The sequence below is a fragment of the Archocentrus centrarchus genome, chromosome 24 (genome assembly GCF_007364275.1).
Source record: "Archocentrus centrarchus isolate MPI-CPG fArcCen1 chromosome 24, fArcCen1, whole genome shotgun sequence".
NCBI classification, from domain to species: domain Eukaryota; kingdom Metazoa; phylum Chordata; class Actinopteri; order Cichliformes; family Cichlidae; genus Archocentrus; species Archocentrus centrarchus.
This window is the reverse complement of record NC_044369.1, coordinates 21,568,690-21,592,537: the sequence shown is the minus strand read 5'-3', so window position 1 is coordinate 21,592,537 and position 23,848 is coordinate 21,568,690. Positions and strand designations below refer to the sequence as shown.

General features: G+C 45.7%; 2 protein-coding genes across 2 annotated transcripts; one reads left to right on the top strand and one right to left on the bottom strand.

The window, feature by feature from the left end:
* Nucleotides 1-431: 431 nt before the first annotated feature.
* faua (FAU ubiquitin like and ribosomal protein S30 fusion a) lies at nt 432-2,228 on the top strand. Its single transcript, XM_030721191.1, has 5 exons — nt 432-510; nt 1,141-1,222; nt 1,356-1,500; nt 1,797-1,852; nt 1,945-2,228. Exons 2-5 carry the CDS (start codon nt 1,148-1,150, stop codon nt 2,068-2,070), a joined length of 402 nt encoding a protein of 133 aa, XP_030577051.1. The 5' UTR covers nt 432-510; nt 1,141-1,147; the 3' UTR covers nt 2,071-2,228.
* A 345-nt stretch (nt 2,229-2,573) lies between these two features.
* fkbp3 (FKBP prolyl isomerase 3) lies at nt 2,574-4,787 on the bottom strand. Its single transcript, XM_030721190.1, has 7 exons — nt 4,669-4,787; nt 4,312-4,413; nt 4,103-4,204; nt 3,547-3,682; nt 3,316-3,383; nt 3,134-3,231; nt 2,574-2,890 (listed from the first exon to the last, which is right to left on the bottom strand). The coding sequence occupies exons 1-7, from the start codon at nt 4,771-4,773 to the stop codon at nt 2,836-2,838; spliced, it is 666 nt and encodes a 221-aa protein (XP_030577050.1). The 5' UTR covers nt 4,774-4,787; the 3' UTR covers nt 2,574-2,835.
* Between the last annotated feature and the right edge of the window lie 19,061 nt (nt 4,788-23,848).

Below are 23,848 nucleotides of genomic sequence, written 5' to 3'. Positions count from 1 at the left end.
TTCTGTTCATATTTTACCATGTGAGGTCAATCAAAAATGCTCAATGTATGCACAAACCATAACAATAAACCCTGACACATGGGTAACACAGCTGACATTTCTTTTTAGGCCTTTGTACTAACTGCTAGGTGCTGAAATGCCCCCTCATGACCTCAGTCAGCTCATATTTAAACAAACTTTGTTTACATTTTTTTTGTAAAAATAAAAACAGAAATATGTTGAGTAATTAACACTGTCCACGCGAAGTCAGTAATAGTGAAGAAATACTGAAGAGGAGGAGAAAAATCTTTCCACACTGCATTTTAAGGAATTTATTTTATTTGGCGTTGGTTTTGTGTCTCGTGTCTTGGGCACAAACCAAATGGGTGACAGATTCATCTGCGTCGCTACCAAAGTACAAAGGGCGTGGCCACCACGTCCGATGAGCGTTACGTAAATCCGCACATGCGCTGTGCAGACCCTTAAACAGTCCTTTTTATGCCTAGCGTTGAACGACTAGCATCAAACGAGGTACGACGTATGTGTTTTTATTGAAATTCTCCCAGTTAGGCACTACCATTACAAGTTTAACTTTGAGATTGGTGCACATATATCATCCGTAACGGTAAACGAGGCTTTATATTGAAGAGAGAAGGCGTATTTCATGTGTTTTACAAGACTTTATGAAACGCGTGCTCCATGTGGCTAGCTAAGCTAGCATAGCTTTCGCTATAGCCCTGGAGATGGTTCAGTTCAGTTCCCGGCAGCTGGCAGTGCATTAGTTCTCTACAGCTTTAATAATTTACAAGTTAACCACACGGAACACTAATTTGGGGTGTTAATTTGGTTTAATAATCTTCGATATGAAGATAGAGCGGGGGTTTGGAAGTCGGGGTTTGATATAAATAATTTTAACGCCGCAGTTGGTTTCCGCAACTGCGTAGACATTTTTACTTGTCACAGCAAAGAAAGCACAGCTTCATTTAAGGATGTCTGTTTTAATTAGCAAATATTATGATAAAGACTAAGAAATTCTTGTTACATAACCAAGTCGCGTAACATAAATTAGTTTTTATTGTTAAGACGTTACAGTTATGCTTTATGATAGCAGATAAAATTTTCGTCTGATTTAATCTGCTTGGCCCTTCCTTTTTCTTCCAGCATAAAGATGCAGCTCTTCTTGCGTGGCCAGAACACTCACACCCTTGAGGTGACTGGAGAGGAGACTGTTGGCCAGATCAAGGTAAAACCACAAGTTTAAAAGTGTAAAAGACCTGATATGCATGTAAATAAGACCAAAAAACTAAACAAACCCTTTGGTGTTAGTCTTATTGATGGCAGACAGGATCGTGAAATATCTATTTGTTGTCTCCCAGGCACATGTCCAGACTCTGGAAGGTCTCCTGGTTGAGGATCAGGTGCTGCTGCTTGCTGGGTGTCCTCTGGAGGATGATGCCTCCCTGGTGTCTTGCGGTGTCTCAGAGCACTGCACCCTGGAGGTAGCTGGCAGGCTCCTGGGAGGTATGTGTACACGGGCACAACACACAGTTCTGCAAATATTTGAATGCTTCTTGTTGTCTTTAAGAAAAATAATGCGGAATGAATATTGTATGTGGTCTTTTCAATATTGAGTATTTGGTCACTCCACCACCAAAGATATGTATGCGAAGCTGGCTTTTAAGCCAGTATAAAAGTTATGTCAGTGTTCCTTGTTGGTCATAAAAACTTGGCACACTGAGTGCAGCTCTAACTTTGTTTGGCTCATAAAACCAGACTAGATATCACGATTAACCTTTGTTTGTCTTCCACTACACCAGGTAAGGTTCACGGCTCTCTGGCCCGTGCCGGAAAAGTGAGGGGACAGACTCCCAAGGTAAGAATTTAATTTTGTTCCAGGACGCTGCCTTCCACTGTACTAACTACATTTACTTTTGCTCAAATGATATTCCTTTTTTCCCCCTCCAGGTTGACAAGCAGGAAAAGAAGAAAAAGAAGACTGGCCGTGCTAAGCGCCGCATCCAGTACAACAGGCGCTTTGTGAACGTTGTCCCCACCTTCGGAAAGAAGAAGGGACCCAATGCCAACTCCTAGATGATCCAAAGGAGAAATGGCATACCAAGTTAAATGTTATCCTGTACAAAATAAAAAAGATTTGGCTTGGTTTAAATGTGTCATTTGTCCTGCAGTGTAAATCTAGATCTTTGGCAAATCAGTTTTTGCAGTTTCTTAATAAAGACATTCGTCCTGCATTGGAGTCAATATTCATTCTATCACTATGGATTAATGTGACCTACAATTGGTTGGCAACCTTAGCTTTGAAGTTAAACTTCATCAGCTGCTCTTATTGTTTCCCTAATAATGTTTGCAAATGTGGTAAAACTGGATGCTTTGGACCTACAGCGGTACATCACTGAACACCAAAAACAACTTCAGGGTTTCTTTTGTAGTTCTTGTTAAACAGTATTATCAGGCATACCAGAAAAAACTTGTTCTCTTAATATAACTGACCTCAGCCTAAATGGATACTAAACATAACACAATGCAGATGGGTGTAGTTTGCATAGAGTGCTTAATTAAACTCATTGCTATTATAATTTGGGGAAAAAGTTTATTTGACATTGTACATGCAAAAGAACAAACCATCTCGTGATCTCTTGTATGTACATTATTAACAAGACATTTAACTTGATCTCAAACCTAAAATACTGTAATGTAACTGTTTTAAATCCAGTCTGTTTATATGGAATAAGCTAATACAAAGACATCCTGGGAACATCACAATCCAAGACGCATGCTTATGTCCTCTACCTCAAGGCCTTCAAATATGTGTTGTTGAAATGTAGTGCATGCTTTCAGCTAATCCACGGATACCAGCTCGACCTCGAAAATCAGCTTTGCATTGGGGGGAATTCTGGTAGAGTCAAGAGTTAAGGAAAATGGATGTTAATTCAGTTAAGCTGCAGCTAAAACAACAGGCATAGGGCACTCATAAGAATCAGACCCATGCTGGAACGAGGGAATGAGCTCTGCCCTCATAGGTAGACAGGTTGTGTAGTTTTCTCTGAAATCAGCTTGAGTCCCATCATTTTATAAACATATACACATATTTATGAAGCATGCACGTAGAGCACAAAATACCAAAGAAAAAGGATACTTGGACTCTGGGAGGCCCTTCTTTCCGTAAGCCCATTCTGGTTCAATCTCCAATCGCGCTGTTTCACCCTTACTCATTGTTAGTAGGGCCTCATCCCACTGTGATGATGATAGAGTTAAAAAAAAAAAAAAAAAAAGTCACGAATATAGTGCATGAAAAAAATAAAATAAAAAAAGACTTACTCCTCTGATGACTTTGCCCATGCCAACTTTGAAGCTGAGAGGTTTGGCCTGCTTCTTCTTTCTCGCCCCTGCAGATGAAAGAACATTTCAAACCCAAGGCCAGATCCTTCACATAAACTGATTTTATCTGCATAACCACGAATGACAAGCGGCGCAGTTTAATGTTTTCTGGTAACGTAGAAGCGTGACCGGTGACTTGCAGAGCATCACCTTACAGTGCAGCGGTCATACCTGCGGGAACATTGGTGTCAAAGACAGTTCCATCCTCCAAGGTACCGGTGTACCAGCAGCTCACAGTGTCGCCCTTCTTTGGGAAGTTTGTCTTGTCGCCTTTCTTCAGCACTGATTTGGTGTACTTTGGAGGACCCTGAGAGGAGTAATGAAGCAGTAAATGTAAGTGATCAATCAGTGCTTCCCACCCGACCCCTGCAGAATCAGCTTTCTGGACAAAAACTTTAGCATATTAGATGGAGGCACGAAACAATTTACCAGTACATTATGAATATTTTCCAGTTTTTGAGCATCAGTATCAACTAAATTGCAGATTCAATAGCCACTTATCCCCATGTGGAATAAGTGGCTGGTCAGATTAAGTTACAGCATGTTAAAGGGCTCCTTTTTAACCTACATTTTGATACCAGGCTCACCTCCTAGCTGTGATTTCTTCTATTTCTGAAAGGTGTCAGGTGGAAACGTCTTCAGATTTGGTTGGCTTTACATGTGTTAACAGTTTGGAAATGTCCAATGTCAAAAAAAAAAAATTATATTAAACATTCTGCACCGGTACCTCATCCACGACTTCTGTCTTGACTTCTTTGGCTTTATCTTCAACTTTCACAGCTTTGACCTTCTCAGTCACTTCTTCCACTGCTTCTGTGCCTTTAAACCTCTGCAAAAAGCACGTTTCACACATTTTACACCAACACTGCCTGCCGAGTGGATGACACTGCGTTACTAAGTTCATTATCACGGCTAATAATAATAATCGCGACTTACTTTGCTCTCAAAGAGCTGATTGTAGGCAATAACCAGTTGGTCTTTCTTTGCAGTTTTGGCAACATTTTTGATGTTTCCCAGCAGCTTGTGCTCATTGAGGAACTGAAAGACAACAGGCAGACAGAAGGAGAAAGTTCAACTCATTTGGGCTCATGTCAGGAGGAGCCGCACATGTCAAACCATAAGAGCGGCTGTTTCTACTCTGATTAATGTGCAGCTGATGTTGGACATTAAGCTGAAACACAGCATCCTTCCACAGCTAGCCACACTGCCTGCTGCACTTCACACTGAGAATTCAGACTGTAACCTGCACATACTCCAGCTGGAATCCCGAGGAGACTGAAGGCAGAAACATACCGAGTGGGCCGCATTGTCCTGGAGGAACTTTATTATGTCTTTTTTGGGTAAATCATCACTTTTGAGCTGCTCATCGCTCCAATCCCGTGTGGGTTCAGCCGCCATTTTGAGAGGCGAACTACTGAACTTTGACCTCCGCGCGCATAATAAAATCGCAATACTGACGTTTTAATACAAAATTATTGTTTGATAGATTTTTAAAATTTATCTGTGTTTTGCCCGGTGGTCTTTATTGCGAAATTGGCAAAAAAAAAAAAAAAAAAAGTGGCGTGCATACGGAAAACACGCATTTCTACTCATGTCATAGTGAATGCTGAATGTAAAATGTAATAAATAAATATTATATACATCTATATTGCTTGATATGCAATTTTAAAACGCCACTCGGCTCACGTACACATATATGGCTAAATTAAGGGAGACATTATCCTTCTGATGCGTGTACTGCCGCCTAGTGGACGACCAGTAGGCTGCACTTAGCTATATACAGAACAAACTACATGCATGTCTGCTCCACGCAGCACAATCACATTAACAACACACTATACAAAGACCATTTCAGGCATGCGTAGTTCATTTGGGTGTGTTAAGCATTTCTTATCTTTAGACCCGTTTGCATTGGATTGAATGTATTACAGTCTACAAACCACAATCTATTTATGGCCCTACTTAAAGTTTCTGTGCATTAGGACCCCTCTTGCTCGGAATTTTTTGGGAAGTTGATCTCGTTTATGTTCCATTTTCAAAGTGACCCCCTAATAGCGGGAGCCACTGCCAGTAAATGTAGACTTCCTGTGGGAAATGCAGCCACAAACAGGTTTAATTTATCTGTTTATCTGTATCCCTACTGGCTACTTTAAAAGCAACAACTGCTCTTCCTGGGGTCCACACAACTAATCACGACATTGTTATGCAACTGGGAGCATTTTACTGGCACGGTTTGGGGTCACTTGTCCCTGTAGAGAGAATGGTCAATACAAATCAATATAAAGTTGTTCTGGTTAGTCAGCCTTTAATGAAACATCAATACTGGATAAATGATGGAAGGTTTTTACTTCCGTAAGGGGTCACCGAATGATTTGATGAGTATATAAATGATGTATGTCACATACTGTGACATAGATGACTTTACAGTCATCTGAATCCATATGAACACCTACGGGAGATTTTGGGCTAAAGTGTTGGACAGCGCTCTCCATCACCATCAAAACATCTAATGAGGAGTGTTCTCCATCTTTTGGAAGAATAGTGCTCCTTACGTTGACCCTTGTGTTACTCCCCATGAGGAGTCAGCTGTAGGCGACTTATAGCAAAGCCCTCCTTGTGTTTTGTCTCTTTGCAGCTGCCTCCCGATCGCTCTCTCAGAGTGAACATGTCGACCTCATCTATTACACCCTGCCCGTACGCCTAGAAATCACCTTCACAGTGAGAACACAGCTTCAAAAAAGGCCTCACACGCGTCCTCACGCCGTCCTTGCTGTCTTCTATTTATCAACAACCCTGAAAAGCAGTGAGATGATAACGATTTGCCACCATCATATTCAGCTGGAGAACAGAGTCTTTAACCCGGTTGGTTTCCTGGCAACAAGAGGGACACTGGATGAAAAGCTCACGAGGAAGAGGAGAGGGATAATTATCTCTTTAGAGGAAACCTCCCAGGTCTCATTGCTTCCCCTTTATTGCCCGGGAGGGAAGGATTGTTACAATGGTGCAAACTGTGGAGATAAGTTGGCATAAAAAAAGAACGGAAATCTACAAAACAAGAAAAAAAAAAAATCCAGAATAAATTAGTCTTACTTGCCTTTTGATTCTGTGATGCTTTTTTTTTTTTTTTTCTTCAGGTGACATCCTGAATATCAGTCATGCACAGCTCTCACTTGGCCACTCTCTGCTTTTCATCCTGGGGTAATGTTTGTTTTCCTTTTTTTTTTTTTTTTTTGCATTATTCAGTGATCTCAGAGTTTAGAAGTATGTGGATGAAACTTTTACTGCAGGAAGTTTTAGGGTGAAAAAAAAAGAAAAGAAGAGGCGATTGAGGTTCACTTCTGTTGAGCTGCTTTTTGCTGAAGCACTTTTATTTATCTTTCTTTTGTTTTTTTTGCAAATGCAAAGCCGAGCAGCTTAAATGAACTCACATATCAAGCGAGGGACGAATTTAATTTGATGCAGCTCCTGAGAGCTCTTCACATCTACAGGTTATAGAGACAAGTGATACACATTCTCTTGGGTGTGCCCCTCAGCACGGAGATGACAAACAATATAATCCTGCAGTAATATTTGCAGAAGTATGTCCTTAGTTAAACTCACATTAACACATGCGCGGTCAGATTGTGAACAAGCTTTTCCACCTTGTGGTTTTTTTGTTTGTTTTTGTCTAACATAACATGAAATTGATTAGAAATGCTTTAAATTACAGTAATTGGTTAATGGCGTCTACACTCGAGCAGCATGCTGGATAATGCCAGTTAGTCATGCTACACGCACACTACGGAGTGAAGCCTTTGTGGGCTCAGTTATACCCTCAAACAGTAAAAAAAAAAAAGGACTTTCTTCTAAACTTGTCAGAGTGTTCCTGTTATTGTACAACTTACAACTATTCTTTGCTGGAAATCGCTGAAAAATTCAAGATGTCATTCAACTGTGCGTTACATTTCCTTACAGAACAGTGTGAACGGGCTCATGCAGGTGTTATTTAATAAAGGTGACAACTGAGAACCCGTGAGACGTCTGTTTCCTAAACTAGAGATTAATATGTACTTGTCCTCTTGCTCAGTTTTGTTCCACAGTCTAACATTTCCCTTCTGAGTCTGAATTGGAGCCGGTTTGCGCGTGTTCTCTCAGGGGGAGTAGAACAAACCGTTGTCTGAAATCTTTTTTTTGGACAGAGAAAAACCTTCATTTCTTGGAACAAGTACATTTTTGGCAAGTTTTAGAAGAAAGTTTCTTTTTCTTTTTGGTTTCATTCAGAGTACAACCAAAACCATAAAGGCTGCAGCAGAGACTCAACTAACTGAATTTTTGCTTCTTTAATCAGACCAGTTTTCAGCTATTGTAATTTTTAAAAAAAGGGGTGTCATGTGGGATGCTTTTATTCACGTTAGGTTACACAAATGCTCTAAACTTAGTACAAAAAGTAGGGAAATTTGTGTTTGGTGGATTATTTCTTCAGTGTAACAATGCTTCTTGGCAATAAATCTTATACTGTTGGAAAGGCTGTTTATTGTCCCTTAAACGGTGCCACATTTGAAAGGAAAATGCATTTGTGGGTTGAGCAGTAGAGTTGAGTATGTGGGTTGTGCCTATGAAAAAAATTGCCTGGAGAAAGAAGACATATTGGCAATTTAACAGTTTATTAATTTAACAAACAGGGGCCTCAGCAGCCTGTGGAAGTACCACACACACACAGCCACAACAGTCTGGCACCTCCTCCTCATTCTGGTCACACATTGCTGTGGGATGGCACCCCATTCACCAACCAGCACCAACTCTGGCACGAACAGCACGCCACAGCCGATCGTAAAAGTTTTCAGTGGGGTTGAGGTCTGGACTGCAGGCAGGCCATTCCATCCTCTCCACTCCCAAATTCTGGAGGTAGTCTCTGATGAATCCGGCTCTGTGGCGTTGTCATCTTGGAGGATTGAGTTCAGTCCCAGACTGTGGAGCAACAGGATTGCCACTGGTTGCAGAATCTCATCTCGATATCTCTCTATATTGAGATCGCCTCCAATGATGACGAACCTGACTGTCAGCGCCTGGAGTACCAGAAGCTCAAAACAAGAGTCAGTAGTAGAATAGCTGTTTTGCATTGTTACAACAAAGAAATAATCAACCAAACACAAATCTTTTTGTGCCAAGTTTTTATCCCAATAGAACACTTCACCCTCAGACTGCAGGCTCACCTGGTTTTCCTGGAGCTTCCAAAAGTAGAACAGGAGGCAGAACATCCGGTTATGAAAAACTGCGCATTTATTTAGAAAATAGCAACACAGCCTAAACTTTTAAAAGCATTTTGATCACATCAGGGAGAAACCTTTTCAATGCAGAAATATTTTGACATATTTAGGTTCTCCTTTCATTATAAGTATAGTGCAGTAATTAATGCTGTGGTCACAGAGATGCTTAAATGGAGCGGCACCATCATTACTGTTGCTGCTTTAGCTGCCAGCACAAGTCGCAAAACACTAAATCTGTCTTCCTCACTGCATTCGCCTGAGTTCAGTCTGAGTGTAGTTCCAGCACTGAACCTCAAGGGGTCACTATGGATACAGTATTGATGTGGGTGAAGCAGATTTAGCTCCACATTTACACACAAACACACACACACAAAAAAAAGGTAGTTTCAGGATATAAGGTTTATAATGAGGCTTGGCAGGAGGGAAAATGATTCAGCCAGTTGAAAAGCACAACAATAATAAGTGCCATAAAAAAGTGTAAATAAGTAACATAGTGAGGGGAAAACACTGCAACAGAGTCAACAAATCACTGTCTGGCTGGATGGTGTTCATTCTCTGTTTGTGTTATAAATGCCTCGTGTTGATGTTTTGTTTTTATTGCGGGGTCAGTTTTTAATTTGTGGAATTTCTTGGAGTGATAATATGACAGAGACAGAGAGAGGAGAGGAGTTGGGTCAGCTGGAGAGTCTTTTGTTTATATCTACAATATAATAACTTACAGAAGTGCGCTCAGATAATTAATCACATTTCACCTTCACTGCCAGTCATCCATCCCTGCACGAGCCATGCGGCCAGAGTGCGGCTGAAACAATTTTTTTTTCTCCCTCTGCATTTCCACCCCCACACCCCCTTCTCCTACTCATACTGACAGAATTAAAAGCTTTCATAATGGAAATCATCCCTAGGTGGCCTTGGTCCACTGTGGATAATGTGTTTTCTGCCTCAGAGCCTAATAAGCTCACCTCTAAGCCATATGGCATGCTGAGTTCACCTGCCTCACTCGGGGCTGTGAGAAGCTTTAGCTTCATATAGAACATGATTCATATGCTGCTGCTTGTGAGGTCGGCAGCGCTCCTCTAGGGTGCTCTGTCTGAGCGGAAGGTGGGATAGGTTAGCAGTTGAAACTTCCACCAACATCTGGCGGTGAGGAAGCTGAACCCCACGAAACAAACAGAGAAAAAGAAACCCTTACAATTATAACTGCGTCACTGGGGAGAAGAGTAAAGGAGGAGGTTCCTCAGTAGAGAGCGTGGGCTTTCTCCTAGTCATGCTTCTGGTATCATCATGCAACACAGAGCTCTCCATTCAACTAGCTGCTCCATGCTTTGGAACATTTCCAATCCAGAGCTTAGCTGCAGATCTGTAGTCTCAGTACTAACCCACGCCTGCCCTGTCAGATCTAATCTCTTGGCCGCATGCCGTGAAATGGGTCTTATTAAGAGTTTAACTGAGAGCAGCCCAACCCTGATCTGAGCCATGCAAGGGAAAGGGGAAATCACTCACCTGAAAAAAATCCCCCCCCAGATCACAAGAACTGGGTGGCATAAGGGGTTGATGCCAGTCACCAGAAGCTTTGGTGTACACTGGAACACGTGCTCTCCCTTCTGTCTCCGGGATGCATCATCTGTTCTCCGCTAATTAGAAACCAAAGAGAAAAGATGGATTTGAAGTTTTAGTTGGAACTGGTCCCGGTATGATATCACACCAGGCTTAAAGGGACAGACTTCTGAGCCACATGCTCCCAAAACTCTTGTCTCCTCATATTACTCTTGCGCTGGGAGTTTGCATCAAAACAAAGAGATTCAGGACAGCATCCTCGGTGCGGATTTTAACATTAAAAGCACTGCGTCACAGCTTCGTCATTAGGTTTGTCTGGGAAAACGGCAGCTCATACTTTCTCTCTTGCATCTCAAGAAATATGGTTTATTATAACTGCTGTGCAAGTGGAAGGACGGCTGTGACATTTTTTTCTTGCTTTTCAGCTGCTGACGTTTGTATGAAGGCTGCTGTATGAACAAGGATGCAGTGGAGCTGTTAGATTGTCAGCCCTATTCTCTACAAAATCACATTCTTATAGTTGTAGTTTGCAAAGGGGCTACACAAGGGTGCTATGTTTGGCAGTGTGTCCTCGCAGCGAGAAGGTTCTGCTTGGTTGGGGCCTGTCTGTGTGGATTTCCTGTGCTGGTTTCCTCCCAGTACTCTGAGTGCTACTCCAATATTCCAAAGACATGCAGGTGGGGTTACTGGCAATTCTAAATAGATTGTAGGTGTGTGTTCAAGTTTGTTTGCCTAAATCGGCTGTGTTGTTGATTCCAAATTCCCAACTTGGGCTCCTTTTGGCACCTGCAGCGCTGATAAATGTTGTGTGGGGCAGATGTGGCCCCACAACTGACTGATGAGGTGGACCTGTGGCTGAGCTGGAGCAGCAGGGCTCACCTGGAACATCAGTCAAGGAGAACTGTAGATGTGAACCAAACATTCATTGCTCTGTGGGTCTACTTTTCCTGCCTTCAAAATGCCCGCAGTCAAAATGCCTGCTGTGAAACGGGTTTGTGCTGTGCTCTTTGTAAATTTCCACTGATTTTGCAGGGAATACCTGTACCTGCATTTCCCACCAAGGTGTAAGTGCACGTACAGTTCATCTTACAACATAAATGAGTACATTCTATGTGCACACAAGCCCTCCCTCCCAGCTCAGCTGGCTGAAAAGCCTAACATCAAGGCCCTATCTTCTACAAACACACATCACCCAGTCTCTCTGCCTTCGCCTTAAACACCCATCAATAAACAGAGCTTTAATATTTATTTACCAACCTTCAGATGAGGCACGTAGGCCGTGTGTGCCTGTTTCATGCTGCAATTCTCAATACAGATCCGCACGACGGAGATGCTCGATGGATCGTGATGGTGAAGGGAATGCTGATTGCAGAAGGATTTTGAGTCAGAAGCAGAACTAAGTGACACTGAAAGGCGTATGTCAAGACCGTGGGGTTTGGAAGATAAGCTTTATTTTCCACAGCTTAATTCAATTTCGATGCGACATGTGCGCATCATCAAAGCTGGTGTTTTTCTTTTTAATTTCAGGAAACAGAAAATGAGGAGCGGCGTTTGTTGCAGTGATTCATAACGCTGAAATTATTGTTTTCAATAATAGTTTTGTGGCTAAATATATTTTAAAAAGATACATTGGCGATACCCAGTTTATTCTAGAAGCGTTCGCCCAAAAGTGAATCCCTGCCTGTATCTATTAAAATCCATGCCCGGGTACTCGGCTTGGCCTGGCGCTAACCTCCTGTTGCACTCATAAAACATTCAAACCTTCAGATAACATTCGAACAAAATATTTTTTCCCCTCTGTTTTAAAAACAGATGGTATACCTTTCCTTATCAGGCTGTCAAGTAAAACACACAGCAATTTTACTCTACTTACTAAGGAGAATGTGCTTTGAAACTTGGGATGTAGCAACTTCTTTTTCTCATTTGTTCAAAGATTGGATTGCATTTTAGAACAATCCCTTTCTTTTAACACACACACACACACACACACACACACACACACACACACACACACACACACACACACACACACACACACACACACACACACTGGGGGGGCTTTTTTGTAATTGAAAATGGGTTTGCGTTCAGTAGATGGAATTCCATCTTCCCCCTTTCAGATCCATCACCAGGATGAAGCAGGTCTCACTGTGCCTGCCATGTAAAATGCATCATGCCTGTGGAGACAAGGCGACTTACTGATAACACTGAGAACACGTTTCTAATACTTAGTATGTATGAAACACCTCCTATGGGTTATTTTCCAAGGCTGATCTTTTCTCTTTTAGGGAAAGGCATAAATAGGAAAGATGCGTGAACATGAGACAAGAGCTATTACAGTGTTTGCAAATAAAATCACTACCCTCCACGGGCAGCTCAGACCCTCGAATGTCACCTCTTCTTTATTTTTTTCCCTCCCTCATGCTTCCATCCACGGGCTCTGGTGCACTTGGAGGAAGATGAGACGATGTAGTGGAGAAAGGGCAGGTGAGAAATGAAGGGCCATGTGCTAAATCTCGTGCATTCTCAGGGTATGCACCTGGAGCAAAGAAAAAAAAAGAAAAAAAAAAAAAGGACATTAAAGCACAAAAACAATGAAAGCGGTGACCAGTCTTCTTCTTTTTTTTTTTTTTTGATGTGCAGCTTTCCTGCTCTGTCCCCTCCAGCCAGCTGAGCCACTCAGGCTCAGAGTTTGATCAGCATGTGGAGCCTGACATGGACAAGGCACCATGCAGTGAACATGAAAGGCTATGCAAACACCCAGACACTGACTCAGTCACACACTCTCACACAAACACATGCACAACCCCCTCCACATTGCACTTGTCCTTTTGTGTCTGTCTCTCATGCACTTATTGCTCCATTTTGACCAAGGAGGACTGGAAACACAAAAACTAACAATCTGCACGCTGCAGCTTCCTCCCACACTGCACTCCTTCTTTGCTCTAAAAACTCAACTCATCTCAATAATGGAGAAGAGGAAAGTGCCAGTACTAGATTGTCTGTGGCACCTCTACCACTGTGCATTTTTGAAGGTGCCAACCAGGCTGTCTGTCTGACAAAATTCATGCAGGTACCACTTTTGAAGAGGAAGAGGAAGAAGAAAGGTCATGTTTGAATAATGAATCTGTGCAGGGAATGAACTTCAGTCTCAGTGTCTCGCTCTCTCTCACTTTTTTTTTTTAGTAAGATTATTTTTTTCCAGACAGTGACCATGGGATCAGTGTCTGTCAGAGACGGATTAAAAATGTCCATCTTAGAGAATACTTTGCTGAAACAAGGAAACAGGGTAGAGTCTGAATCTAAAACAAAACACAGCAAAACTATAGAAATATATAACTTATGTACTCCAAATGCCTACATGATACTAAATAAAGAGATGGGAGTAATGATGGTGATGATGACTGTGATATTATGGCATTGTTCTCTGGCATGAGCAGAAGGTCAGACTCTGTTCTGACAAAAAAGCCATTATCGGGAAGTGTGAGGTGGTCCGCTGGGGGTTTTGGGCTCGTAATTGTAAAGGACAGAGAGCGAGGCTGCAGACGGCAGATACAGTAGGCACAGCAAGGCAGCCAAAGATGGTAATAATAACCCACACAGGTGGAAATAAATGCCATTAGAAGCCGCAAGCGCTATCTGGCATCCTGTTTTCTGACACAGAGTGTGATCATACAATTAAATTAGTCCTGTGCCAGAAGCTGGCCCTCAAAATCTTTTAATGAAGCTGCAGTGAAGTGAGTTTAATGGGCAAACCTTAACTAACTTTAAAAGTACTGAACTGTGCTATTCAGGAAAACTGAGACAGTTTTCTTAAAGAAGGCCGCATTGAAACATAGAAAACTCCAGAAAACACCCCCAAAAAACAAAAAACTATATATATATATATATATATATTCAAGTACAAAAAGACTTAGCTTGTTATGTTATATAAGTCACTCATCAGAGCTCTTTTACACTGGCTTCACCCCTTTAGTTTTTGTTTTGTCACTTTGTACCTCTTGTTCGTGAGTCATGCAGGTACGCTGGAGTTTAATAAACAGCACAGTGCTGCAGGCATCTAAGTATGGAAATGGATTTAATCAGCAATCTGCAGAATTGAGTGGTGGCCTCCAGTGGACAAGAGCATCTGCTGAAGAATGAGTGATTCTCTACAAAATGAATGAAAAAGAGAAGCAGAGGGAAGGTGAACATGTGCGTGTGTGCGTGTGTGTGTGTGTCTGTGTGTGCGTGTGTGCGTGCGTGCGTGCGTGCGTGCGTGCGTGCGTTTGATGATGCCTTTAGGCTTAATGCTGAACACAGTGACAGGAGTTATATATTGTGTGGATTATCTGTGATGTTATGTTTGATCAGGACGAGGGCTGAACACTGATTTATCTGGAAATAACTGCTTAATACAGTTTCTGCAAAGTAGCAGCAAGTTAAAAACAGGTTCTTGACTGGAACTGCTCTTCTTTGACTGTGCAGAGGTATCAAAGGAATAAAGCGGAATGATACAACTGAACGCGCGAACCCCTCTTCTTGTCGGAATATGAAGTAAAAGCTGGTTGGAGTTCTGCTTTTAAGGCTTGACCCTGCTCCCTTGTAATACTGCATTCAGTAAGACAAGACTACAGCTCATCCTAATTATTTCTAACTGATGGGCTAATCCATCAAGAGAGACAGCCTGAAAGAGTGGAGGAGGAGGAAGTGGAGGGGGAACAGGGAAGGACGGTAAGTGCTCATGCTGAGTTCTGCTCTTCCCATGTAAGATCTCTCCTTTGTGTTTCTTTTTCTCTTCTTCTTCCTTTTTAGACCTTGCGCATCTCTCCTATTACTGCTCGTTGTTGCCTGCTTTTCACACAAAAACGTGCCCTTCCTTTATTTGGTGCAGAGTAAGTCAATAACACAAGTACACAGAGCTGTCATAGTCATAGTTTATAATGCACAAGCAAACAATCTCCTGTCAGAATGAGTCAATGCGAATTCAGGGAACCTATTTAGCTTGATTCCTCATATGAGGAATGCATGACAAATGTCCGCAGTCCAGCCACATCGGGTCATTAAATTCAGATTTATAAGATTGATATCAATACTTATCAAAACACTAACGCCCCCTTACGCCATCAAAGGCCCCAGGCACCTATTCTGCACTCATGAAGAGAGGGAGATGGATAGGTGGAGAGAATGGGCGAGAGAGCAAGAAACAGAGAGGGGAGAGACAGAGAGAAGCACTTCCTCAGCCACAGCGGCGGTGCGATTCACCATCACAGCATTAGCTGACATCTCCTGATAACAATAGTAAGGGATTAATCAGTATTCTGTGCATAGCTTAGGGCTGCACTAGTCCTTTATCACAGCAGTAACTGCGGCCTTCCTCTAAAGGTAAGGTTAAAATGGAGATTACGCTTTGTTCCCGCGCACCTCCTCTAATGAACCTTATCTCCCTTCACTACCCATCTCTTCATTCTGTCTCACTCACACAGAATAACACACCTTCTGCCCTCTTTTCTCCTCTCTGGAGGAAATTGGGGGAAAAAAAAAAAGGCTCTCTGTTTTCTGTGTCTTTTTTCGAGTGCAATGGGGCAGTCACCCTGTTGTCTACTTCATTTCTGCACCGAGTCATTCATGAGGTGCTGTTTATTCTTCTTGACTGTTTCGAGGCAGTCCCAGCCATGAAAATAAGTCAGAATTCTTTTTAACTACTTCATGCAAGATCCAAAAGTAAAACAGGCATGTGCACAACAATGGACGATGAAAAAAAGTGCCATGTTTTACATATTTATGTTTCATATTTATACAGTATAACAATCATACCCGTACTTTCCCAGTTAGCTGTATTTGCTAGTGAAGATGAAAAAGCTGTCAGCATGAGAGGGCAGAAGAGGAAGATGACAGATTATTCTTAAGTGTAAAAACTGCTCAGCAAATGGCATTTGATAAACAGGAAGACATTCCAAGCTTGCAGATGTCATATCATGTATTATTATTATTTTTAAAATCAGACATGCATTAGTATATGATGTGTCTTTGAAGCTATTGCAATAATTCATACTTTAAATGGTCTTTAAACATTATAAAATAATCATTTTTGTGCTATGCAGGTAGAGACATTGATGGAAGGTTGAAACAATGGGAAGAGGAAAGAGGGTAGCAGTCATCAGTCTGAATTTAAGCTGATGATGCCAAACTTCACTTTCATAGCTTACTGTGGCTTGATGGTTGGAAAGCAGCTACACTGTACTGCCAAAATTATTTGCTCGTCTGCCTTTACACGCATATGAACCTGAGTGGCAAGTACTGTTCTCCTGGCAACTGCCCAGACTCATCCATCAGATTGCCAGATGGAGAAGTGTGATTCGTCACACGTCTCCACCACTGCATCCGATGCTTTGCATTGTGCTTGGTGATGCAAGGCTTGGATGCAGCCCATTCCATGAAGCTCTCTACACACTGTTCTTGCACTGATCTGAAGGCCACAAGAAATTTGGAGGTCTGTAGTGATCGACTCTGCACACTGTGTGCCTCAGCATCCTCTGACCCTGCTCTGTGAGCCTACCACTTTGTGGCTGAGTTGCTGTCGAACCCAATCACTTCCACTTTGTTATACCACTAACAGCTGACTGTGGAATATTTACTATTAATGAAATTTCAGGACTGGACTTGCTGCACAGGTGGCATCCTATCACGGTACCACGGTGGAATTCACTGAGCTCCTGAGAGCGACCCATTCTTTCACAAATGTTTGTAGAAGCAGTCTGCATGCCTAGGTGCTTGGTTTATACACCTGTGGCCATGAAAGTGATTGAAACACCTGAGAAAATGCAGGACACTGTCGGCAAAACTTAATAACAAAAATGAGCCTTTTATTTTGGCAATAACAAAGTCCAAGATGTCTAATAAACACAAATACAAAACCACAGGAGACCATGGAGGATAACAGACAGGGAAGTATAGCAGAACATAACAGACACTGTGACGAAGACTAAGGGGAGGACAGGACTATTTATGCACAAAGGGCTGTTTGGGAACAAGAAACAGGAGGCAAATGGGACACAAGGAAAATGAATTACACACAAGTGAAAACAATTATCATCTCACAGCAGGAAGTAAGACTAAAAGACGTAAAAGAAAGCCAACCTTCAAAGTAAAGCAGGAAATAAACTAATACAGACATGAATATAAACACCTAACAAGAAGTCAGACTAGGGCAGGGATCCTGAAATCCAGGCCTCGAGGTCCAGTGTCCTGCAGGTTTTAGATGTGTCCCTGAGCCAACACACGTGAATCAAATATAGAAGTCACTGGCAGGACTCTGGAGAACTTGACTGCATACTGAGGAGGTAATTCAGTCATTTGAATCAGGTGTGTTGGATCAGGGACCCTGACCTCGAGGCCTGGATTTGAGGATCCCTGGACTAGGGGAATAAAACATCAAAACAGAGATGAGACAGAAGGAAGAACAGGCAATGAAATAAACATGTAAAATAATCAGCTCACAGCAGGAACTGGAGCTAAATAGCAATCATTGCAAATTCAAAACAGAAAACATCTAAACAGGAATCCAAACCTCCATAAAAATCAGAAATCAAATAACACAAGAAAGCTAAAGTGCAAATCACTAGGATGACAAAGAAACCTGGAACCATAACACAGGACTGCAAAAATCAGAAGCTATGAGCTCACAAAACCATTGCTGGTCAGTTCTGGTCACAGAACTGGACAACATTTATTGTGATGTTGGTGATGTTGCAGGAACAACATTAGGTCATATTAAATTCCTCTAACTGGAATAGCCAAAGCTCATTTCCTGGGTGTGCTGCATGCAATGACCTCTCAAAAAAGTCATCTTAAAAAAAAAAAATGCTTTACCACAAATTTCTTTTTGAACAATGTTGGCATCACAGTGGCAATTAAAAGTGTTCCCTCTTGAACCACATGCTGGAGAGATAACAGCAGTCTCTACGCCTCAGCAAGAGGTAGAAACACGGTGAAGGCGCATCATGTCATTCAACCAGAAGAGCTTCACAGTGCTGTTTGTACATAAAATTGGCAACATTCAGCACGTCACCTCTGATCCTCTCTACCATTCACAGTCTGATTAAGAGGAGCTGCGAATCACTCTGAAGCTGTTTATCAGGGTTCCCTTTGAGAGGAACAGTGACAAGCCTGGGTACCAACATATATACAGACAAAATCCCATCTGTGTTAACAGGTTGCTCCTCTGAATTCTTTGGCACGTAAGTGCCCACTTTCAGAATGCACAACACATTTGAGTGATGGGTGCACTTATTGTAATTATGTGATTACCTTGTGTGCGTATCTCCCCACACAAACTGCCTATCTTGATGAGGCAGGCTTTAAACCGACAAAGTGAAAAGAAACAACCTGTCCCCCAGTATTAGAAAAATGTTGTAATTTCCCTAATTTCTATCATTGCACTCTAAGATACAAACCTCACCTTTTTTTTGAGCCTTCTTTTTTTCCCCCTCCTCACAATGAGAGTGCTGGTGCAGACACTTAATGGGTGATTTGGTGGTTTGCGACAATTTCGGCTTTTACCTGTCTGTTTTTAAGAGGCAGTGATTTCCGTTGCAAGAGTATAGTGTATTTTTTGTTTCTCCCTTCAGCTGAGGAATTTTCTTCATTAGCCCCTAAAGTGCATAAATGATTTTAGGGAGCAGCTGTAGAGTCAATGCACCACAAGCCACAGCATCAAGTGTGATGTGACCAACAAGAGAAGAGAAAAGAAGGGAGTACTTTTTACTTTTATTACTAGCCTTTCATATTAAGTTTATTGAAATATATCTGCAGCAAATTCTAAAATTTAGCAGGTCTTAAAATTAAGGATTGACCTAATAGTTACGATAGTCTTTGTTCTTGGTTGTTTTTGTACAGCTTTTGACACTAAAGGAATTGTTCTACACTACACATTCTGTTTGCAATGAGCAAACAGAATGTGTAGTGTGGACTCACTTAGAAAGAAGTCATATAATAATTTCTGTTGTGAGCTCCAAGAAACCTTTGCTGCTGGTTCTGAGGTTTACTGCTCTTTGTGGATTTATAATCCCATCCATCCATCCATCCATCCATCTTCCACTTATCATTTGTTCTTTTGTTTTTGGTGTATTGTTGCTCCACTCACTGGTGCAAGGAAAAAAGCAGCAGACGAGAGCGAGCAGGAAATTGTCAAAGTCAAAGTCAAAGTCTCTTTATCGTCAGTACCACTTATGTGCAGGACACACAGAGGATTGAAATAGGGTTACTCTCAGACCCGAGGTGGAATGGTGTAAACAACTAGATGTTGGAATACACCGACTAACTTTATTAGCATCTGCAGCATGAATGTCATGTCCTGGGCCGTTGGCCCAGCGTTTTGTGTTAATAGTTTATTTCCTGAGTTTGTCCTCCCTGTATGTTTGTCATGTTCCCAGTGTTGGGACTTGTCTGCGTGTTCCTTGGTTTATCACTTCCTGTTTTATTTTGCCAATGTGATTTCCTTGTGCTTTGTGTTTAGCTTTGCTTCCCCTGTGTATTTAGTTTCATTTGCCTCACCTGTTGTTCCCTGCTGTTTCCTCTTGCCCTGATTACCCATTGTGTATTTAAGCCCTCAGTTTTCATTTGTTCTCTGTCGCGTCGTTGATGTTTTGTGCCCGCATGTTCCTGTGTTCCCTGTGCCTGCCCTTCGTCTCCCTGTGCCTCCCTTCCAAGGTTTTTGTATTTGTGTTTCCCCGTTGAAATAAATCCCCTTTTTAGTTATGTTTGCTTCTGGAGTCCTTCATGTGAGTCCTTCCTCGTCCGTTTCCTCCCCGGCCATGACAGAACGACGCGACCATTACAAAACCCCCTCCGGCTCCAATTTTTTCGACGGCACTCGTCTAGCGCTGGGGGGCCCGGCGTCTTTGAACAGTCCCCGTCATCGTCACTCACCTGCCTCCCCTTTCGCTGATCCCTCCCTTCCTCGGCAGCCGCGGAGGAGAGGGAGTTCCCGGCAGCAACGGCGGAAGGCACCCCGAGACCCGAGCGGTATAACGCCGCGGACCGCTTCACCACTTCACACCCAATCCTCCGTTTCCGTGAGTAACACTGGCTTCAACGCTACTATGCCTGCGGACAATTATTCCCGTCACCCCCCTGCCTTTCCCCTCCCTGAGGTGGCAAAGCAGACCATTATCTGTTGGGTGGATTCACTGGTTATGGACCTTCTGGCTGACCCATGTGAGCAGGAACAGCAACAGCTCACGGCCCAGCTGCAAGGGCTAGTCGATGATTACCCTTGGTTATTTGGCTCTCTGCATGGGTTAGTGCAGGATTTCTTAACCTCCACCCTTCACCTACAGCAGTCCCCAGTGTCAGCTCATTCTCAGTCCCCAGTGTCAGCGCATTCTCAGTGCCCGGTGTCAGCTGTGGCTCAGTCTCAGTCTCCCCAGTCAGCTGTGCCTCAGGCTGCTTCCACGCAGTCAGCTCCTCTCCCTAGCTCGCAGTCAGTCTCCTCGCAGTCAGTCTCCTCGCAGTCAGTCTCCTCGCAGTCAGTCTCCTCGCAGTCAGTCTCCCCTAGCTCGCAGTTAGCTCTAACGCCCTTAGCTCCTGCTCTCTCTAGCTCGCAGTCTGCTCTTTCTGTCTCCCGGCCTGCTTCCACGCGGCCAGTTTTGACGTACTCAGGCCCCTCTAGCCTTCAGTCGGTTTCCCTAATGTCTGTTCACCCTAGCACTCTGTCAGTTCCTCCAGTGTCAGTTCCTCCAGTGTCAGTTCCTCCAGAGTCAGCTCCTCCAGTGTCAGCTCCTCCAGTGTCAGCTCCTCCAGTGTCAGCTCCTCCAGTGTCAGCTCCTCCAGTGTCAGCTCCTCCAGTGTCAGCTCCTCCTCAGTCGCAGTGTTCCCAGTCAGCTGTAGCTCCAGCTCCTCCTCAGTCGCAGTGTTCCCAGTCAGCTGTAGCTCCAGCTCCTCCTCAGTCGCAGTGTTCCCAGTCAGCTGTAGCTCCAGCTCCTCCTCAGTCGCAGTGTTCCCAGTCAGCTGTAGCTCCAGCTCCTCCTCAGTCGCAGTGTTCCCAGTCAGCTGTAGCTCCAGCTCCTCCTCAGTCGCAGTGTTCCCAGTCAGCTGTAGCTCCAGCTCCTCCTCAGTCGCAGTCTCAGACCCCTCAGTTAGCTCCAGCTCCCTCTGCTCACCCTGCTCCCGCTCCCTTGGCTCCAGCTCCCCCTGCACCCGTACCTGTTCCGCGGGTGGGGGCAGCCACGGACGGGCTGACCTCTGCACCCGTACCTGTTCCGCGGGTGGGGGCAGCCACGGACGGGCTGACCTCTGCACCCGTACCTGTTCCGCGGGTGGGGGCAGCCACGGACGGGCTGACCTCTGCACCCGTACCTGTTCCGCGGGGGGGGGCAGCCACGGACGGGCTGACCTCTGCACCCGTACCTGTTCCGCGGGTGGGGGCAGCCACGGACGGGCTGACCGCTGCACCCGTACCTGTTCCGCGGGTGGGGGCAGCCACGGACGGGGTGACCTCTGCACCCGTACCTGTTCCGCGGGGGGGGGCAGCCACGGACGGGCTGACCGCTGCACCCGTACCTGTTCCGCGGGTGGGGGCAGCCACGGACGGGCTGACCTCTGCACCCGTTCCTGTTCCGCGGGTGGGGGCAGCCACGGACGGGCTGACCTCTGCACCCGTTCCTGTTCCGCGGGTGGGGGCAGCCACGGACGGGCTGACCTCTGCACCCGTTCCTGTTCCGCGGGTGGGGGCAGCCACGGACGGGCTGACCTCTGCACCCGTTCCTGTTCCGCGGGTGGGGGCAACCAGGTCCAAGCCTTCGCATCGGTTTTCTGTGTTAGCTGCAGCAGCAGGGTCTCAGTCAGCTCTAGCTCCAGTCGCTCTCCCTCGCCTTCAGTCAGCTCCAGTAACTCTTCCTCGGTCCCCAGTGTCAGCTGTTTCAGTGCCCTCTCAGTCAGTTCCCTCAGCCCCTGTCTTAGTTCCTTCGGTTTTGGTCCCAGTTCCCTCAGCTCCTGCTCCTTCTGTAGCTCCAGTAGTGTCAGCTCCCTCTCAGGCCCCAGTGTCAGCTAGCTCTCGGTCTGTTTCCACGCAGCCAGATCTCCCTAGCTCTCGGTCTGTTTCCACGCAGCCAGATCTCCCTAGCTCTCGGTCTGTTTCCACGCAGTCTGCTCTCTCTCGCTCCCGGCCTGCTTCCACGCAGCCAGTCGTCTCCCGGCCTGCTTCCACGCAGCCAGTCGTCTCCCGGCCTGCTTCCACGCAGCCAGTCGTCTCCCGGCCTGCTTCCACGCAGCCAGTCGTCTCCCGGCCTGCTTCCACGCAGCCAGTCGTCTCCCGGCCTGCTTCCACGCAGCCAGTCGTCTCCCGGCCTGCTTCCACGCAGCCAGTCGTCTCCCGGCCTGCTTCCACGCAGCCAGTCGTCTCCCGGCCTGCTTCCACGCAGTCCCCTGCACCTCGGCTATTCCTCGAGCAGCCCCTGCTGCTCAATAAAGCAGCAGTGTGCCCTGTTCCGCGGTCCCAGCCTACGCATCCGGTGCCTCACTATGTAGGCCCCGTTCAGCCCATGGGCTCAGCTCATTCCGAGCCGATGGGGGTCTCCGCTCATTCCGAGCCGATGGGGGGTCTCCGCTCAGTCCGAGCACTCCGCGCCAGAGGGCCCCGCTCAGTCCGAGCCGATGGGGGTCTCCGCTCAGTCCGAGCGCTCCGCGCCAGAGGGTCCCGCTCAGTCCGAGCCGTTGGGGGTCTCGGCTCAGTCCGAGCGCTCCGCGCCAGAGGGTCCCGCTCAGTCCGAGCGCTCCGCGCCAGAGGGTCCCGCTCAGTCCGAGCCGATGGGGGTCTCCGCTCAGTCCGAGCCAGGGGGTCCCGCTCAGTCCGAGCACTCCGCGCCAGAGGGTCCCGCTCAGTCCGAGCCGATGGGGGTCTCCGCTCAGTCCGAGCGCTCCGCGCACGAGGGTCCCGCTCAGTCCGAGCCGATGGGGGTCTCCGCTCAGTCCGAGCGCTCCGAGCCAGGGGGTCCCGCTCAGTCCGAGCCGGTGGGGGTCTCTGCTCAGTCCGAGCGCTCCACGTCACCCGAGGGTTCCCCACCAGAGCCCGGGGTCACCCTTCTCCGCCGCCGCATGCCCCGCGGTCGGCCTCCAGTGTCTGCTCCCCGTCGCCGCCGCTGGGAGCGCGGTCGGCCTCCAGTGACTCCTCCTCGTCGTCGCCGCCGCCGCTGGGAGCGCGGTCGGCCTCCAGTGACTCCTCCTCGTCGTCGCCGCCGCCGCTGGGAGCGCGGTCGGCCTCCAGTGACTCCCCCTCGTCGTCGCCGCCGCCGCTGGGAGCGCGGTCGGCCTCCAGTGATTCCTTCTCGTCCTCGTCGCCGCCGCCGCTGGGAGCGCGGTCGGCCTCCAGTGATTCCTTCTCGTCCTCGTCGCCGCCGCCGCTGGGAGCGCGGTCGGCCTCCCTCGTTGGGATTTTGCTTTGTGGCCCCTTGGCCTCTGCGGCCTCCTGAACTGTGTTTTTTGTTTTTGGATTTCCCACTGCCTCCCCTGAACTGTGGACTGTTTTTTCCCCTGCTGTTTTTTGTTTTGTCATAGCTCCTGGACTGTTCCTTGTTTCGGCCCCCTGTTTTGGACATTGGAGCTCTCCGGCCTTGTGCCGTCGCCTTTTGTTCTGGTCCTGTGTTTTTGTTTTCTTCCTGTCCGGGTTTGATTTGTTTTGTTCACGCCCTGTG

Excerpts from the sequence above, each read along its gene's own strand:
- faua (XM_030721191.1), top strand. The coding sequence starts at position 1,148 with ATGCAGCTCTTCTTGCGTGGCCAGAACACTCACACCCTTGAGGTGACT. Across the intron at positions 1,223-1,355 it reads AGACTGTTGGCCAGATCAAG|GCACATGTCCAGACTCTGGA; the intron begins GTAAAACCACAA and ends GTTGTCTCCCAG. Across the intron at positions 1,853-1,944 it reads TGAGGGGACAGACTCCCAAG|GTTGACAAGCAGGAAAAGAA; the intron begins GTAAGAATTTAA and ends TTCCCCCTCCAG.
- fkbp3 (XM_030721190.1), bottom strand. The coding sequence starts at position 4,773 with ATGGCGGCTGAACCCACACGGGATTGGAGCGATGAGCAGCTCAAAAGT. Across the intron at positions 4,414-4,668 it reads AGGACAATGCGGCCCACTCG|TTCCTCAATGAGCACAAGCT; the intron begins GTATGTTTCTGC and ends GTTGTCTTTCAG. Across the intron at positions 3,683-4,102 it reads AGACAGAAGTCGTGGATGAG|GGTCCTCCAAAGTACACCAA; the intron begins GTACCGGTGCAG and ends TACTCCTCTCAG.